The sequence below is a fragment of the Eubalaena glacialis genome, chromosome 11 (assembly GCF_028564815.1).
Source record: "Eubalaena glacialis isolate mEubGla1 chromosome 11, mEubGla1.1.hap2.+ XY, whole genome shotgun sequence".
Lineage (NCBI taxonomy): Eukaryota > Metazoa > Chordata > Mammalia > Artiodactyla > Balaenidae > Eubalaena > Eubalaena glacialis.
Window position 1 is genome coordinate 9,176,647 of NC_083726.1, and position 17,637 is coordinate 9,194,283.

The 17,637-nt window shown below is 60.7% G+C and overlaps 1 protein-coding gene across 1 annotated transcript in view; it reads right to left on the reverse strand.

Annotated features, from left to right (window-relative positions):
- Positions 1-1,553: 1,553 nt before the first annotated feature.
- The window catches only part of CACNA1I (calcium voltage-gated channel subunit alpha1 I), a 104,443-nt gene continuing 88,359 nt past the window's right edge, over positions 1,554-17,637 (reverse strand). Inside the window, exons 25-36 of the mRNA XM_061205491.1 lie at positions 16,982-17,133; positions 15,611-15,720; positions 14,846-14,979; positions 13,925-13,995; positions 10,618-10,696; positions 9,802-9,923; positions 8,978-9,322; positions 8,583-8,729; positions 7,608-7,730; positions 5,806-5,971; positions 4,110-4,306; positions 1,554-2,807 (exon numbers count right to left, since the gene is read on the reverse strand). Of these exons, the coding sequence (XP_061061474.1) occupies positions 2,157-2,807; positions 4,110-4,306; positions 5,806-5,971; positions 7,608-7,730; positions 8,583-8,729; positions 8,978-9,322; positions 9,802-9,923; positions 10,618-10,696; positions 13,925-13,995; positions 14,846-14,979; positions 15,611-15,720; positions 16,982-17,133 (2,297 nt within the window). The 3' untranslated portion in view covers positions 1,554-2,156. The remainder of the gene's footprint in view (positions 2,808-4,109; positions 4,307-5,805; positions 5,972-7,607; positions 7,731-8,582; positions 8,730-8,977; positions 9,323-9,801; positions 9,924-10,617; positions 10,697-13,924; positions 13,996-14,845; positions 14,980-15,610; positions 15,721-16,981; positions 17,134-17,637) is intronic.

A 17,637-nucleotide genomic window follows, 5' to 3' on the forward strand; every position in this document is an offset into this window, starting at 1 on the left:
AGGCGGCTTGGGACTTGGGCCCGGCCTCCCTCACCAGCCAACAGGCCACCGGGGGCAGGAGGGGACGCGACCCCAGGCCCAGCCAACCTCCCACCCTGGAGGCTCCCGTCCTGGGAGGGAGCACAGCGTCTGGGCATCGCCTTGTGTGTCCTCATAGCGACCTCTCGAAGAGGACTGCCCACCACCACACTTCTGGGCGAGGAGAGGGAGGCTCCAGAAGCGCGGGGGCAAATCCAGGTCTCAACTCCCCCGCTGCCAAAAGAGGCCCGCAGCCAGGCTGTGCCTTCTGAATCCACCCGCTTTGAAACACAGGGTCACTGTTTCACATTCCAGGTACTCAGGTGCTGGCCCCCCAACGGCGCCCTAGCCTCTTTGCTGCCCAGGCCCCGGGGGATCCTGAGGTGGCCCCTTCACCTCCCTGGGCCTTGGTTTCCTCAGGTGTAAAGTGGGCCTGGCAACCCTTCCCCCCACCAGCTCTGGGGGAAAGGCTTTGCAGGCCACATTGCCCTCTCCCTGTGCACGATGCCCAGGCCCCAGGGGGCCCTATGCTGCCCAGAAGACACCCAGAGCCCGTCAAGCAGACCCTCCCCACAACTTGCAGCCCAGCCCAAAGCCAGACTCTTTAAGGTCAGGGTTTGGGAACAAGGTCACGGGCTCCTCAGTGGGGCCCAGCTGAAGCCACTGAGACGATCTCACACAGGCAAAAGGCCTGGTTATTCCTGAAGCACAGTAGGTCCCAACTTGCAGCCTTTCCCACCCCATGACCCCTGCGTGTCTGCAGACCATTCCACCACCACATTCCAACCTTCTTCAGACTGACTTCAAGTCCATTCACTGCTCAAAAACCTAGCCTTGACCTCAGCAATATGTCTGTGAAATCACGGGTTCAGTGTACTGTTTTTTTTCTAATAAATACTAAAGTAAATGCATAACTAGTCAAATAAAAAAATACCTGTCCGTGAACCCATTTGGGAAGCACTGCAGCTCTGGGAAAGTGGGGGTGATGGGTATGAAACGGAGACCCAGAGACAAGCAGCGGGAGGAGGAGGGAGGATGTGGTCTCCAGGTGCCAGGCTGGGCATCACCCCTGCTTAGAATCCTGTCAGATCTGCTTTACCCTGAACTCCATGGAGGGTGGGGAAAGGGGCAGCAGAGTAGCTCAGGGGACAGGGGGTTGTGAGGGGACGGGGGGTACAACCTCCTGGAATGGCCGTGGCTCAGGGTCCACCTGGGGGGTAAAAGGCAATAAGTAACCAGCCACTGACTGCCCGAGCCCAGGAGCCCCAGGGGCAGCCCGACCAGCACAGACCACGCGGGTTCCCTTGACCTCCAAGCATCTCATCTGCTTAATGCCTCCACCTTTCCTCTCCCTCCTGCAGCCTTGCTGCCCTCAGCCTCCTTGGGGCAAAGCCACCTGGGCCGGGGACCTCACCTGAGGCAGAGGCCCCTGCCCAGCCTTGGAGCTGCCCTTCCCCCCACCCCTGCCCTAAAAAAATACGACTACTCACCCCTGGTTTTTCTAAAGAAAGACATCTAACTGGTTGACTAAGAGAGTTTGTGTGCTCTGGGGCATCTACAAAAGACTGTCACAACAACTAGACGGTCGGGAACAAGACAGACACCCCAACACCTGGACGGGCGGGGTCTTAGCAGCGTTTCTTCTTTAAAGGAAAAAAATGCACCCTGAATTCCACCTCTTCTTCTGGGCCTGTCTCCCCGGCCACAGGACCCTCGGAGGCCTGAGAGCCCTCTCCAAGCTACTCTCAGCCCAGGGGAGACGCCAGAAATCACAGCTGCCAACGCCCGGGCAGGACCTTCTGCCCTGGAGTGGGTCTGGCCTGGGTCCCAAACATCAGGCCAAAGCCCCATCTGGGCCCGGACCCGCACTCCCCAACTTTAGCACTTTCTGGAAGTCATAAGCTCTCAGTAGAAAAAATAAATAAATATATATGTCTGTCTCTATGTATATGCATATGTATACACGTATATGCACGGGCAGGACCACGCTGAGCCCATCTGAGCCTCGGCAACCCGGACCCTGCTCCTCCCCCAGCCCCGGCGGCTCGGCGTGGCGCCCAGGTCGCGGACGAAGTATTGCTGTCTGCCCCTGGCTCCTGAGGTAAAGAAGGTGAGACGGGGCGGGTGGACGGCGGCCCTCATCTTCTCCCCTGGCTCGCGGCGTCCCCGGGCTGTGGCTCCCCCGGCGGCGGCTGCGGCTCGGGCGCCCAGGGGCCCCGGTCGGCGGCCGGATCGGCCTGGCACGGCGGGTCCTTGCGGCCATCGGCGGCCCAGGAGGGGCTGCGGGCCAGGCCTCGGGGCCGGGCGGCGGCGCGGGGGCGGCCGGGGCCGGCGGCCAGGCTGCTGGTACTGCTGAACCTGCGCGCGGGCGGGAGGCCGGGCGGCGGGGGCGGCGGCCCGAAGAGGGAGGTGAGCGAAAGGCTGCTGAGCGTCTCCGAGTGCTCGCTGCCCGCGCCCCCGCCGCCCCCGTCGGCCCGGCCGCCCGCGCCCTCCTCGTCCGACGGGTCCATGGAGTCGTGCTGGGTGCAGCCCGGGCTGGTGGAGCCCCCGCTGCTGTGGCTGCGCTGATGCGCCCGCAGCCCGCGCAGGCTGAACGGGCCCCGGCCCCGCAGGCTCGGGCGACGGCGGGCGGCTGGCGACGGGCCGGCGCGGAGCCCCAGGGCGGGCGCGGGCGGCCCCAGGGCGCGCCGCGGGCTGTCGCTCAGGGTCAGGCTGTCCTCCAGCGTGGTCTGCAGGCTGCCCGCCGAGCTGCTGCGGCTGCCCTCCAGCGACGTGTTGCTCCCCGTGGCCTGCGGGGAGGTCACAGGGGATGGGGGACCGCCCGGTGTCCCGCAGCCCGCCCCTCCCGGTGACACGCGGGCACGCCCAGCCCTCCTTCCAACTCCCTCGGATCACAGGCGGCATCCCAGGCTTCCCCTTCGCCCTACCACCACCTGTCTGAGCTCCTGGGTGGCCCTCCGACCCGGCCCCCTGCCCCACCCCACTCCCTGACCCTCGGGGACAGTCGGCGTCATCCTTCTCGGACCCCATCAGACCCTGGCCCCGGCGGTGTAGGCTCCGGGCTCACCGGGGGTAAAAGCCCTTGGGCCCCACCCCACCTCTCTGGGACCTCACTTCCCACCACCCTCCTCCTTGCTCACCGGGGTCCTCCCGGCCCAACCACACTCCCCTACCCCCACCCGCACCTCTGCTCTGGCTGCCGCCTGGAAAGTTCTTCCCGGCTGATACCCAGCCGCTTCACCCCTCACAGCCTTCCCAGCCCCTCCGCGCCCCCGCTCCCTGCACAGCGTTCTTCCTGGCCCGTATCACTATCAAAGAGACTGTACTTTCCATGCATTTCTTTTGGTGTATCTTCTCTCCTCCCACATCCCTGCAACGCACTAAACACTAAACTGTAAACCTCAGGAGGCAGGGATTCTGTCATTGTGCCGCCCGCTGTAGCCTCCAAGCCTAGCACACAGCCAGGCGCGCAGCTGGGGTCCGCAGTCACCAAGCAAGCAAACGACTGCCAGGGCCCTGGGCCCCGCCCTCCCTCCGCCCTCCCTCCGCCCTCCCTCCCCCGCAGGGTGCCTCTCCCGGAGACCTGGTCCCTTCCCCCAGGACCCGCCCTCCCTCCGCCCTCCCTCCGCCCTCCCTCCCCCGCAGGGTGCCTCTCCCGGAGACCTGGTCCCTTCCCCCAGCACCCGCCCACAGAAGAGGGACCTCACGTCCGCTGACCCTAATCACACCCCAACCCCCTCAGAGCTCCACCCCACCCCCTGCAAAGCCTCCCAACGCCCCCTCCTCCCCATCCCCTCAAGCTAGAGCCCATGACCTTCCTTCAGGGCCGCCCCCCCCCCCCAAGCCTGGGCCCGCCCCACACTCTTCTGTCCCCAGATGCCCTAGGACCCGGCCCTGCCCACTTTATCAGCCTCTAGGGCCACCTCCTCCCTCAAGTCTCAGCACTACCCCCTCACTTTCCCAAGTGCCCCCAGCACTGCCGTGCCCCGTGCCTTTGGCTGGGCCCATCCCCTCCTCCTCCACCTTGGACTTAAGGGCCCCCCTCAGATGTCCCCTGACAGGAGAGCTCTCAGAGCTGGGAGGTGCCATACCTGCTGAAGGAGGGTGCAGTTGACGCTCGGCAACCGCAGGGACGCCCAGGAGCCCTGCAGGGCAATCTTGGGGAGTGTCCCGGCACCAGTGCCCTTCTCCTGTCCTTTCTGGCTGGCGGCCACAGCAGGGTGGAAGAACTCGGCCGGCATGGGCAGGAGTGGGCTGGAGGCATCCGGGGAGAAGGGGCTCGGGGGCGCTGCTGGGGGGGGAGAAGAGGGGGCTGGGGAGCAGGCTCAGGCCCCTGAGGGTGGCTGGCAGGAAGGGGCCACCTAACAAACTGGCTGTGAGACCGTGGGCTCCCTCTCTGAGCCTCGGTGTCCCCTTTGTGAAAGCAAGAGAGGAACCCCGAGCCTGCCCGTGTGAGTCCTGGGAGGGTGGGCACTAGGCAAAGGCACAGGTTCTGGAGCCAAGCAGACCCAGGCTCAAGGCCCCCTGGGTTCCTTCCTCTGTGAAGTGGGGACCAGCTGCCCACCTTGAGGAGTGGAGAGAAGGCTGTAAGAGCAAGAGGCAGCTGTGGAGCTCCCAGCCCCGTGCAGAGCAGTGCTCACTATGACAGTCACCCCCCAGGTCCCGACACCCAGGAGGTCTGGCCAGGCCTGGGGGCCCCCCTAGGACAGCAGGCAGGATGCCAGAGCAGACAGAGTGCTGGGGACGGAGAGGGGCAAGGAGAGGGCGAGGGGGAAATGAGAGCTGGGGCCGGTCTGCGGAGGCAACCTCTGTCCACAGCCCCCTGAGTGCCTTCCAGGATGAAGATGGAAGCTTGAATGTCCCCAGGTAGGGGGATTCCTAATCTATGTCTTATTATTTAAGAAAAATGCTAATGAATGGTTAGGTAAAGAAGATGGGATTTCGTTGGATCAGAACGGCTCTTGGGTCCTGTGCCCCAACTTTTGGTTCAGGAAGTCTGGGGTCTTGGCCCCTCAGCCATCATGTCCAGTCCAGAGGCCGTCAGCTTTAGGGAAGGTCCTCGGAAAAGTCACTCCACCTCCAGCTCCTGGAAAGCGCTCAAGGCCAGGCCCTCCAGAATAGTACTTGGGGTGAGCTCAGGGTCTGGGGCCCCTCTCCTGCTGAGCTCACCCCTCTGCCCCCTTCCCCAGCCAGTGCTGTGAAGCCAGATCCCATCACCCTCCAAGGGGACTGGAGGTGAAGGTAAGTCCGTGATGGACCAGTCAACTGAGTCCTCCGTCCTCCCGCCAAGAGCCCAGCCACAAGCCCAAAGCGCCAACAGAGGATGCTGAGGGCGGGGCTTTGTATGAAAGGGCTGTTGAGGACAACAGGCTTTCTGTTGTTCAGCATCACCTTGTGTGACGATCTGTGGGATAAACACCTCTCGAATTCAGCTCTAGAAAAACCCTTCAATAATTAGGCAGCTTTCATTCTGCTTGATGAGCTGTGTGCCAACGTGTTTCCTCTTTCACCACGGCTCCTAGGACACTCAGCGTGAATCTTCCACTAGCCTAGAATTCTGGTATAATTATGATCTCATTTCTCTGTATTGTTTGGCTCCTGATCTTCTGTCATTGTTCTATCAGGCCTGAGATTCCTATCTTTTATTATCAGTTATCCATCTGGTTCTTTCTGGACTCAATATAATAGTCTAGGCAAAAATACCAAGGAAAAAACTCAGCCCGCCCCCTCTGAAGCCAACACCCGAGATCAGGGCTGTGGGGAGCGGACGGGGCTCCCACCCCTCACCTTGGCTGCTCTCGTGTTTCAGCCAGGACCGGACGGGGTTGAATGGGATCGACTCCATCTCACACAGGAAGTTCTCTGGACCCGACGAGACGGCCGTGTTGGATACGGGGAAGAAGCATTCACCCAGGTCCCCTACCCGCATCGGCTCAGGCGGGTCCGGCTCACCCTACAGGAAAAGGGAGGTGAAAGGGGCAGGATGGTGGAGGGGGGACAGCCTGCCACAGCTGCTTTCATGCCCCTGCTCTTCAGCCCTTTGCTTGGTCGCGCTCACTGCCTGGGATGGCCTTCTCGCCTCCGCCACCTGGCCAGCAATCATCATCTTCCAAATCCTGGGTGAAAGGGCCCCGCCTCCAGGAAGCCCTCTCTGATGTCCCAGGCAGGTAGCAGTTTCCCACTCACTGCCCTCATGACTCTGAGGTCCTTGAGGGTCTTCCTTGTCTCTGTAGCCAAGTACCTAGCTCAGACCCTAGCCAGTAAAAAAGCCAAGTCTAGGCGGGTGAAGGCACCAGAAGATTGGCCAAGCGGGTGCAGGGCCTCCCTGTGAGCATGACCCTGGGCAGGCCCCTTCTTGTGGCTGAGTCTCCGTTCTCACAGCCATAAACGAGAGAGTAACCCCTCCTTCTGGGGCCTGGCACCCAGAAGCTGCCAGCTTTCCTTCCTGGCACTCCCTGGGCCCTAACCCTTCTCAACCCTGCAGCCCAAGGCGACCTCTGCACAGTAAGCTCCTCAAAAGCTGCCTCAATGCCCCCTCCAAGGCAGATGAGCCCCCTATGAACTGTTCTTTGAGTTCTAATAAAGCAGCACCCATCTAAGCCCAACGAGGCCCTAGAAACTGTGCACCCCAACATCCTGTGTGGAAAACAGTGCAGGGGTGCAAGAGATACAGGAAAGGGCTGGGGATGGGTGGCAGGAGCTGTAGGAGCTGTCAGCTGTCAGGGAAGGAACAGGGGGGCAGGGAGGGGCTGGGAAGATCCACTCCCCCCATCCCAGCCTTCCTGGAGCTGATGGAGGACAGCCCTGGGGGGCAGTGGTGCCAAACCCAGGCTGCCCCAGGAGTCAGGGGTCAGGGGGACCGAGGCTCTCTTAGGGAGGGGCCACTGCACCCCAACCTCAGGCCAGGGGCTCCCTCTCTCATCCCCGAGCTGGGGCAAGAACGACTTGGCCTTGAGGTCACAAGCCAGGTGGCAGACCTCCCCTGCCCGAGTCTGCAGGATTAACATAGTGGCCCTTCCAGCCCTCCTGGCATCCTCAGACTGACCACCTCGAGGGCAGAGGTTGGGGACCAGCCCCAGGGCTGGCTTCCCTGCTCTGCCTTGCCCGGCTGTGTGACAGGACAAGCTAGCTCACTTCTCAGAGCTCTCATGTCCTTACATGTGAAATGGAGCCACATTATCCCTGCCGCACAGAGCTGGGGAATGGACACACTGAGTGCAAGTAAAGTCTGGCACACAGTAGGTGCTTGCACCTGTTTCAACTCTAAAGCCTTACGGCCCCCTTGTAAGTTTGGCCCGCCAGGGACAACTCCCATTAAATGGATCAAAAACATCCAAGGCTACAGTGAGTGGCCAAGGCCACTTGGATGCTGTGATTGGAGCCCTGGCTGGCCTCGTTGCTGTGTGACTTCAGGTAAATCACTCCACCTCTCTGTTCCCAGCCCTCATCTGATCAACAGGAGGTGAGGGCCCAGCACACAGTGGGTGCCACTTAAATGGTGAGCCAGGAAGGAGCAGTGTTCTGGCACAGCAGGCAGAGGCCAGGCTCAAGGACAGATCCGCCTGCCCAGGAGCCCACCGGGCGCTCACCTTGCTGTCTCTGGAGCCGGGTGGGCAGGCTGCGGGGTCCTCCAGACTCAGGTCATCGCCAAGCAGGATGGACGAGGACCTGTCTGAGTTCAGGGAGAAGGCCTCTGTCTCGGCCAGCTGCACCTGCAGGGAGAGGCGGCAGCGTCGGGTCACCCCTGGGGCTGGGATGGGGCAGTCTGGTCCTCCAGAAAGATGCAGGGCAGGGGTCAGAGAGAACCAGAGATCTGAGCATGGACAGCATGTCCACCCTGTGAAGGGACCCAGCCTGGGCAGGGGGTGGGAGACGACACGAGGGTGTCACAGCCAGCAGAGTGCCAGGCCTGGGCTGGGCTGGAGGGCAGGTGAGCTGCCGTGAGCTGTGAACCAAAGCTGGTCTGCTTGCCCCCAGGCCGAGTGCCACTCGAGGCTGACTGGGTCTGACTCACCCGTGGCCCTGTGCAGGCTACCCGTACGTGCAGAGGTGTTTGCAAGCCCAGAGGACCCTGGGGAATTTGAAGCCACTTCAGGCTAGAGGGGTTCCCAGGGGCTGGAACACCCCTGGGGAGGAGCTCAGGGCCCCACTGGGGAGAGGGGAGAGGGCCCGCCTGAGCCCGCACAAGACAGGCCCAAGGCCACTGGACGCCCTGGGATGCCCATCCGGGAAACTCCGCCTGGAGTTTGTCACAGAAAAGGCAAACTGCACCAGAGGTGACACATGGGCTTCGTGCTGGCCCCAGCAGCCCACCACCAAGGTGGGCCCTGTCTGAGCACCCACTGTGTACAGACACAGAGAGGGGCCTCGCAGCTCCTGAGGCCACGCCACAGGCCTGCACTGAGCGGAGGGACAGGCCAGCCCGGGCTCAGGGAGGCAGGTCTGCCACAGCCACCCGGGCAGCGTCGGACAAGTCAGGCCAGCCAGGCCTCCGCCCAGAGCCGCTCTCCCCTCCGGCTGGCCCCCAACCCCGAGGCCCCAGCTCCCTCCGGGGCTGCCACTACCTCCTGCTTGTCGTGGTGACACTTCTCGCAGCCGGCCGGGGAGGAGTAGTGGTGGAAGATGGAGCCGGACAGGTTGTCGATGATGGTCAGCTCCCCCTCCAAGGAGTCCTTGATGATTAAAGAGACGCTGTCCAGCCACAGGTTCTCCTAGGCGGACGGGGACGGGGTGGGGACAGGCGGGATTATCGGCCGGGTCGGGACGGCGGGGTGGGCGGGCACAGCTGCCCTCCTGGTTCTCTGCCCGTGGCCTGGGCCCGACCCCTCATCACAGGGTCGCCCCTTCAGTGGAGCTGAGCGAGTGGGGCCCGAAACGACAGAGCTTTCTGCCCGAGGCCCCGGCCCAGCTGCCCTCCCGGCCCTCGGCGACCCCGCTGCCCTCTCCGGGCCCCGCCCACCTGGGCTGGCGAGTAGCAGTTTCGGATCAGGCGGCCCTCGGCGTCGCCCACGCTACCCGCCCCTCCTGGCCCGCGGCCAGGCACGTGCGCCCCCGGGGAGCCGGCGGGTGGCCGCGGGCCGGGGCCCAGGCCGTGGGCCATCTCCAGCTCGAGCTCGGCGTCCATCTCAGCGTCCTCCTGGGCCTCCTTGTTGCTGTCGTCCAGGTGCTTCATGAGCACGGCCACCACCACGTTGATGAGCACGAACTGGGCCGTGAGCACGAAGCTGACGAAGTACAGCGGCGACACGAACTGCAGGCTGCTCAGGCAGCTGCGCTCGTCATGGGTGCAGTCCCGCAGCGTGTCCTGCGCCCGGCGGGGCGGGGAGGCAGCGGTGAGGCCCGGGGGCCTCCAGGCACAGGCCTCATCTCTGTCCGCACGAGCCCCTCCCCGCCCAGTCCAGGCCAGACGGCGGGCCAGAGCCAGGAAGCCTGCGCTGGGTGATGGGCAGTGAGGCCAACGCCGAGGGCCTGGCACCCGGAGGAGTGGTGCCCGGAGCCCCTGGCCCTGGCCGTGGGCCCCCAGGACCCTCTGGCCCTGGGCGGAGTCCTGTCCCCTAGAATCTGAGCACTGACCCCAGAGCAGCACTTAGGGGCGGACAGAGACCCTAGCCTCATCTCTACCTCACTGTGCTTCAGGGTCCCGGGCAGGTCCCTCTGCTTCTCTGTGCCCTGCACCCTCCTCCCGTGTGCGACAGGGCGCTGGGCAGGCAGAGGGCCCGGGAGCCCTGGCTGTCAGGACCCGGAACCCGCCCAACTCTCCCTCCCCAGCCCACCCACGTGTACCTTCATGATCCCGTTCCAGTTGTCGCCAGTGGAGACCTGGAAGAGCGTGAGGAAGGCCATGCCGAAGTTCTCGAAGGTGGCGTGCCGGCTCATGCCCTCACACGGGTTCTCGTCATTGCACACTGGAAGGAGAGTGGGGTCAGCCCGGGCCGCCCTGCACTGCTGCCTCTCAGCCTCATCTCAGAATCCCCACGACAACCTCAGAGGTGCGTGCGGACTGTGCCCAGCCCACAGATGGAGAAACTGAGGCTCGAGGAGGTGGCACACAAGCTGGGACTCAAATTCCGGTAAGCCTGGCGCCTCCCTCCACCCAGGTATCAATTCCTGAGAGAGAGGATGGGGTGGGTAAGGGCCAATGCCCAAGGGAGCCCCACTTTCTGGAGCCAGCCCTGTGCAGGGCTGGGCTGGATGTGGGCTGTGTTACCCTTGGTCTGTGCCCCGGCCACTCTGCCTGCTGGGGCGGCACTGGCTCTGGACGGGCACCGGCAGGTGGAGCCGGAAGGGGCATCCCTGAGAGGCCAGACAGTTGGGGGGCCCCAAGTCGGCGGTCCACTGCACAGGCCTGGGTGTGCCTGCGGACCCAGGCTAGTGTCTCTCAAAAGCTCCTATTCACACTGGGAGGGGCATGTGGATGGCTGAGGGTCGCCCATCCATCCCCCCCCAAGGCTTGCTCTGGGGGCATCTCCCCAATACAAAGACCTTGACGGGACAGTCTGGTGGGGGAGTGGGTCTCAGGTCTCCCCACCCTGCCGAGGCCCTCCACCAGACCTGTTCCACGAACCCCCCAACCCCAGGCCTGCTTCAGGCGTCACTCACCCAGCTTCCCGAAGAGCTCCACTCCCAGGGCAGCGTAGATGAAGAAGAGCAGCATGAAGAGGAGGCCCAGGTTGCCCACCTGTGGGGACAGCAGGTGGGACTGGGCAGGGCCTGGGGAGGTGGCGGGTGGCAGGCTCCAGGCAAAGGACCAGCCTGAGGGTCGGGGCAGCTGTAACATTTCACCAGGCTCTGTGTCCGTGTCTGCCACCCCCGCACGACCTCCTGGAGGGCGGGCCAGATCCGGCACAGAGCACAGGACAATAATAAAACACATGTGGAGCCTTTGCTGTGAGAGGCCCAGTTTCAAGCACTCCACGTTCATTACTGCACACAGGGATCTATGAACTCTTTTATCCCCATTCTTCAGGTGAAGAAACAGATGTACTGAGAGGTGAAGTACTTGCCCAGGGCCACATCGCTAGTAAGTGGTAGGACTGGGATCAAGCCAGCAGGCTGGCCCCAGGGTCCATGCACACAGTCGCTACACCTGTGTGTGGTTAGTACCATCCCACAGATGAATGGAGAGAGAGAGGAAAGGAAGGTGCAGCAATAATGCCACCTCCTCCATGAAGCCTGCCTGGATTCCTTCAGGCAGACCAGGATGCAGTCTGACAGCATGAGAGTAACTGGTGTGTCCCTGTCACTGTCTCTGCCAGTCTGGGAAGTCCTTGAGAGCAGGGACATGGCTGGATTAATTCAGATCTGCTTCCTCAGGCCAGCACGGGCCCCGGCCACAGAGCGGAATGAACATAGGAATCATGCAAGACTGGGGGCTCCAGAAGCCTCCTGCAAACGCAGCCACCCCCATCCCACAGCTCCTGTGGGAGAAAAACATCGCAGAATCCAAACCTATTTCAAATCTATCCATAGTCCAGAGACCGCCTTTAACTCGTGTTATGGATGAGATAAGGCTCAAAAATGTTCCTGCCCTAGAAATGAAGTATCTCCAAGAACCCTCAGAAGACCTGCATGAATAGAATCCGAGGATGTTTGCATTAATTGCTGAAAAATAAACCACGTTAATCACAGACTCCTAATGCTTCTCTGCTGCAGACAAGGGTTTCCTTCCGATCTGTGCTACAATCACACCAACAGTGTCTGACTAATTAAATGATGCTCGTTCATTAATGAAACAAGCACTCATTGAGTACCTCTGAGGCCAGATGTGAGGCCCCGACTGCCAGAAGGAATCGGCAGGGCCTGAGCCTCAGCGCAGCTTCCCACCCTGTGTGGGCCCAGGTCAGCGTTTCTTCGACCTCACCTTTTCTACCAGCTCCCCCTCTTCCCTGCCCTCAGCATCTCCGAGTCTGCACGGCTACAGCAGCCTCCTCAACGGCCTCCCTCCCTCCAGCCTCTCCCTCAATCCATTCTCCTCACGGTCACCAGAGCAATCTTCTTAAAGGCAGCTCTGCTTGAGGCCTCCCTTATCCAGACCCTTCCGTGGGTCTCACTGCCCACAGGACAAAGCCCAGGTTTGCTGTCTTGGCATCTAAGGCCTGTGTGATCCAGCCCTGCGGAACCCCTCCCAGCCTGATTTTCCACCCCGACTCCAACCACACAGAAAACAGACCCCATTTGCATATTCTGTTTCCTCTGCAGGGAAGACCCTCTCTCTGTCTTTGCCTGTTAAATGCCTCCTCCCCACCCCTCAATACCCAGATCATGGGTCACCTCCTCTGAGAAGCCTTCCCTGATGTCTCCTCCCTCTGAGTGCCTGAGGCAAAGTCTGGAAGGATGGGGCTGAAGTTTCATTTTCATATCACTTTACATAGAACCGAGGAAATGTCCAGGGTCAGCTAGTAGATGGTGAGGGGTAAGCCCCTCACCCCAATACCACATGGTTCTTGGCACACACATCTCTTAAAGTATAATTACTGTCACGTGTCTCCTACTCGAGGCTGGGACCTCCTAGGCATCTCCACGTGCCCTATGCCAACTCAGGGCTGGCCTGGGAGCCACCCTAGGATGCCCAGGGGTCAGAACAAGGGGAAAGGGGGAGGGGAAGGGGCAAGGAGGCCAGGCAGGCTGGGGGCACACACTTGCCACCCCCATTTCCATCCTTAGCAGACTCTTACCTGGCACTTCCTATGATCCAGGTACCGTTCAGTGCTTTATAAGCTTTAACTATTTTAAACCTCACAACACCCCTTTTGAGGTAAGCGCTGATATCATCCCCCATTTCACAGGCAAGAAAATCAAGGCACGAGAGATTGAGTCACAAACCCAGGCTCTCATGGGGGATGAGGCTTTGACCACAGGTCAAAAGGGCTTGAGTCTGGGCTCCAGCCCACTTCCTGTCTACACCCCACCCCCCCAGCCCAGCACTCACCCACCCGTCTCCCATGTGACAAATTCCTCTGAAGGGATTTCATGTTAGGAAAGACCACAGCTCTCTGAATGAAGGCCCTTGCTTTCCACCCAGACCTGCTGTAAGCCGTGTCACTTTCCCTTTGCAGCTAGGCTGCTGGGAAACTCACACCAAACTCAAGAACAGAACTCATTAACATCCTTAGCCCAGGTTCCTGAGAGAATTAGCTTTGCTTTCACCTGCCCCAGGCTGTTAATCTTTTATCCTCATTTTTAGCATGCTGTATCCGTGCCTTTTACTTTAAGACACTTAAAGTTCCTTAAGACTAGGTGAGTCATAATGAATAAATGAATGTATATGAGGCTCACCTCAGAGTGAGGTGAGACCACACTGAGGGGAGGGAGAAGGGGAGCCATCAGTAGTCAGGACAGTCGGGGAGGGGGAGCCTGGGACTGCAGAATTCCGAGGAGGATGAAAGATGCACCCTCTGTGGCCCTGACCCATCTCCCTTCTGCTCACCAATGTGGGGGGCTTTCCTAACTTCCCAGGGTTCTCACCCAGGTCAGGGTTTCATGCTGTCTCCTCCTAGAATGTCATATCTGTCACCTCTCCATCCCCATCACCACCTCTCCTACCAAGCCACCTTACAAGGTCAAGCTCAAAGTGCCCTGACGCCTTCCCTGATTCCCCAGTGTGAGGGCCTCTCCCCACACTGCCCCGAGGCCTCTGTCTTCCCCACCAGGCTGGTGACTCCTGAGGGCAGAACATGGGGGCTCAGCGGCCAGCCCAGGGTCCGGTACACAGCAGGCGTGGGCAAGCGCTTGGCGACTCAGGGAGAAAGAAGCAGAGGGGACCCCGCCCATCTCTCACAGCCCCTGGCTCACATTTGCTTCTCTGGAGGTGGGACTCTGCCCTGGCTCCGGGCAGGTCTGGAGAGAAGGGAAGTCAGGGCCCATGCCCCCCAGGGCCCCAGAGAGGGGCCAAAGGAGCAGCTCTTACCTGGGGCAGAGCTTGCACCACGGTGTCCAGCAGGGCCCGCATCCCCGTGGCCATCTTCAGCAGCTTCAGCACTGTGGGCGACACCCAGCCCGGCCCACTCAGCCCGGGCCAGTGGGGACAGGCGTGTGCACGTATGTGCTCGTGTGTGAGTGCAGGAGAGTGAGAAAGTGGAGGAGCGTGAAATCAAGGATGACAGCTCTGCGATGCCGTACTACAAGCACGTGGGTTCAGCTGAACAGGGCGGGGCGGGGGGTGGGTGCACAAAAACATGTGTGCCCAAGGTCGGGGCGTCGGTGTAAAAAAGTCCAAGAGAAGGGGGGCAGGCACAGTGGGAATGGAGGGACATTAGGTGTGTGAGTGCGTAATGCACCGCGATGAGGCCACGACGACCAAAGCGTGAGTGGCCCTGGGGTCTCTCCCTTCCCCTCTGGCTGGAGAGGGCCCCAGTGTTACTGCTGAGTTTCTCCACCGGCCCCCTCACCACTTCAGAATCTGGGGGCAACAGGCAGGGCAGGTGGAAGGGTGAGCATTTAGGCAGGAGGTTTTTGAAAGAAGTGTGAGGACAGCCGTGCAGAGAAAGGGAGGCTTCCGGGAGAAGAAAGAGGATTTCAAGGAAAGCGCGTCCCAGGCAGTGTTGGAGAAATGCTGGTGAGGACCCAGTGTCTTCCCAGCTGCACTGGGTTCCTTTCAACCCAACCTCAGACTGGACCGCAAGGATCAGGGTGTTATATGGAGGGGGCATGCAGGGTGCAGTACAGAGCTGTCAGGACCAGGGTGCGTGTGTGCCCACGGGATGGTGGGCTGAGTGTGTATCAGGTATGGGCTCCTCCTGGCTCCTGTTTCCCCTGCTCAGCAGGAAGCCCATGCTGCCCCGCAGCCCTCCCCCACCTGTCCCCACCCGGTGCCCGGCCCGCCCCTAACCCCGGGCAATGCGCAGGACCCGCATGATGCGGATGATGGTGGGGTTGATGGGCAGCGCCGCGTTGATCTCGATCTCCTCCAGCGTGATGCCCATGACAGACAGCAGCACGATGGCCAGGTCCAGCTGGTTCCACCTTTGCGGCCGGGCAGAGGAGGGCAGGAGTGAGAAGCAGGGTGAGAGGCACTCGAGGTTAGATACGCCCCAGCTGGGAGGAACTTCCCAGCTCTCCACCCTCCTGCCGTGGCCCAAGGGGATCCCTAACAGCCCCTCCAGACCCCAGTGGTTCCAGCTCCTTCTCTGCCCCCCACAGCCTCTGATCCCTCAAGCAAGAGGCTGACCAGGCTAAATGAACATCTCTGGCCTCTGCAGGGAAAGAGGAATGGGCTCTGACTCCTAGGTCTGAATCTTGAGCCAGGTGCTCCCCCTGTGTGGCCTTGGGCGAGTCCATCAACCTCTCTGGGCCCAATGTGTTCCCTCTGAAAAGAAGGACTAGCATGAGATATGCCCTGCTCTGCCTGTGGGGTATGGAGGACCCACAAGAGATGAGCTGAGGAGGGCTTGGCAGAATGCCCTGCACCCATCAGGGCTGTAGGCAGCCCTGGGGTCCCTGGCCATCAGGGCTGTAGGCAGCCCTGGGGTCCCTGGCCATCAGTACCCAGACACTTATTGGTTCCCCTCCTCCAGCTGCTCCAGGCTTCCCCAGAGGTCAGGACTGCTTCCTCATCCTGCAGCCCACTCTCTGCTGCCCCAGCCCAGCTGCTCACCGGTCCTTGAAGAAGCGCCTCAGACCAAATGCCACCAGCTTCAGCACAGCCTCCAGCACAAAGACAGTGGTGAACATGTAGTTGCAGTACTTGAGGGCTGTCTCCAGAGACTGCAGGGGCAGCAAAGAGAAGCATGATCCAGGCCCCATGACCTGTCCCTCACCTTACTCCAGCCAGAAAATCTCTGCCTTTTAAGGGGAAAATTTACTCCATTCACATTTAATGCAATGATTTACATATCTACTTTTATGCTTTCCGCCTTACTTAATGTGTACGATTTACTTTACATTGCTGTTTTCTTTTCCTTATTTCTGCTGGCTTGATCCAATTGCCACTCTATGGAGGCAGTATGGGGTAATGGTTAAGGGTTGTGGTTAAGAACCAGACTGCCTAGATTTGAATCCAGACTCAGCACTTACTCCTTATTCACTGTGTAAACTTGGCAAGTCACTTGACCTCTCTGGGACTTAGTTTTCTGATCTATGAATTGGGGATGATAATAGCACCCACCTCAGAAAGCTGCTATAAAAATTAAATGAGGTAATAGCCCAAGACCAGACAGAATAAATACTTGGTAACTGTGAACTATTATTACTCCATTTCTTCATGTTAATTTAGAAGTTCTACAATTACTGTTCCATTCCACCAATGGTTGCCTTCCTTTTCCCTGCACTCATAATATTCCTCTCCTACCATGTAAAATAAGATACTAATTCCTCATCTGGAGCCTCTGCTCTCCCCTCCTTCCCCGACTCCAGTAAGTCTTTAAGAAGACTTGCCCCTACGTACCCCTCATGTGTCCCTCACGCACACTGCCTGCAACTAGCTGGGAACTGGTCACCTCTCCTACCGCAGTGTTTGCCCCCAGTGGTCCTGCCCTTCCCCCAGTCTCCATATGCCCCGTAGTGGTGGAGCCAGCTGGCAGGCCTTGAATGCAAATCAAAGTTCCGGTCCTGCCTCCACCACTCACTGGCTGAGTAACTTGCGCATATTTTACCTCTCTGAGCCTCGGTTTCCTCATCTACAAAAGCCTCCCCCAGACACACCTTAGGATTGCTGTGAGGATTAGGGAGTTAATATCTGCAGTGTGCCCTGCAGAGTCACACTGAACATACCACAGCTACTGTCACCCATGTTCAAGGCTGGGTCCGAATATCATCCCTCCTACCCTCACCCCCGCCCCACCCCGCTCACCAGGACCGAGTGACCTTTCCCTCTCACTCATCTGTCCTACCAGGCCCTGCGCCTCCTGAGCATAGGACCCCCAGTGGGGACGGTTCAGACCCTGCTCCACCCCATCCCTGGGGTGGGGTCTTGCTGAGGACCCAACCCCACCACGTGACCTCGGGCCAGAGGCCAGGCCAGGCTCACCGTGGGCTGATTGTAGTGCTCCAGGGACATGGTGACCACATTGAGGCAGATGATGAAGGTGATAAAGATGTCCAGGTAGTGGCTGGTGCACATGGAGTGGATGAGCAGTCGCGTGGGACAGTAGGTGGCATAGTAGGGCAGCCGCTGGGCCTCTGCAGGGGGTGTGGGGCGGCAGGGGTCAGAGCGGCACAGACCACAGAGGGTTGGGGCCGAGGTGGGGGCAGAGCACACGGAGGGAGAGGTGGAGGGGAGGGAGGAAGCAAGGGGGAGAGGCGCCAGTCCACACCAGGCCCTGGGAATCAGTTAGGTCTCCTCCCCCAGGCCAGGGCGCCTTGAGGGAAAGGGGTAGGATGTGAGGGAAGGTGGCAAAGGGGGCACCGATTCTCCCCATGGTGCCCCTGTGGGGGGTCCGGTCTGCTGGGGGCAGGACACGGATCCCGCAGCTCGGGGCGGGGCATCAAGGCTCTCCCTGGACTGAGCTGCCAGGGCCTCATTCAGGTGGGCAGTGGGGTCACCATCAGACTCCGGGTGGACACCGAGAGGAGTCAGGTCACCTGGACAGGTGGATGCTGGGGGAAGGGCAAGGCCAGGGGCCTGGGGGCCATGTTCTCTGTTCCCTTCTGGCTCCAAAGGCTCAGCGGCTGGGGTCACGCCCC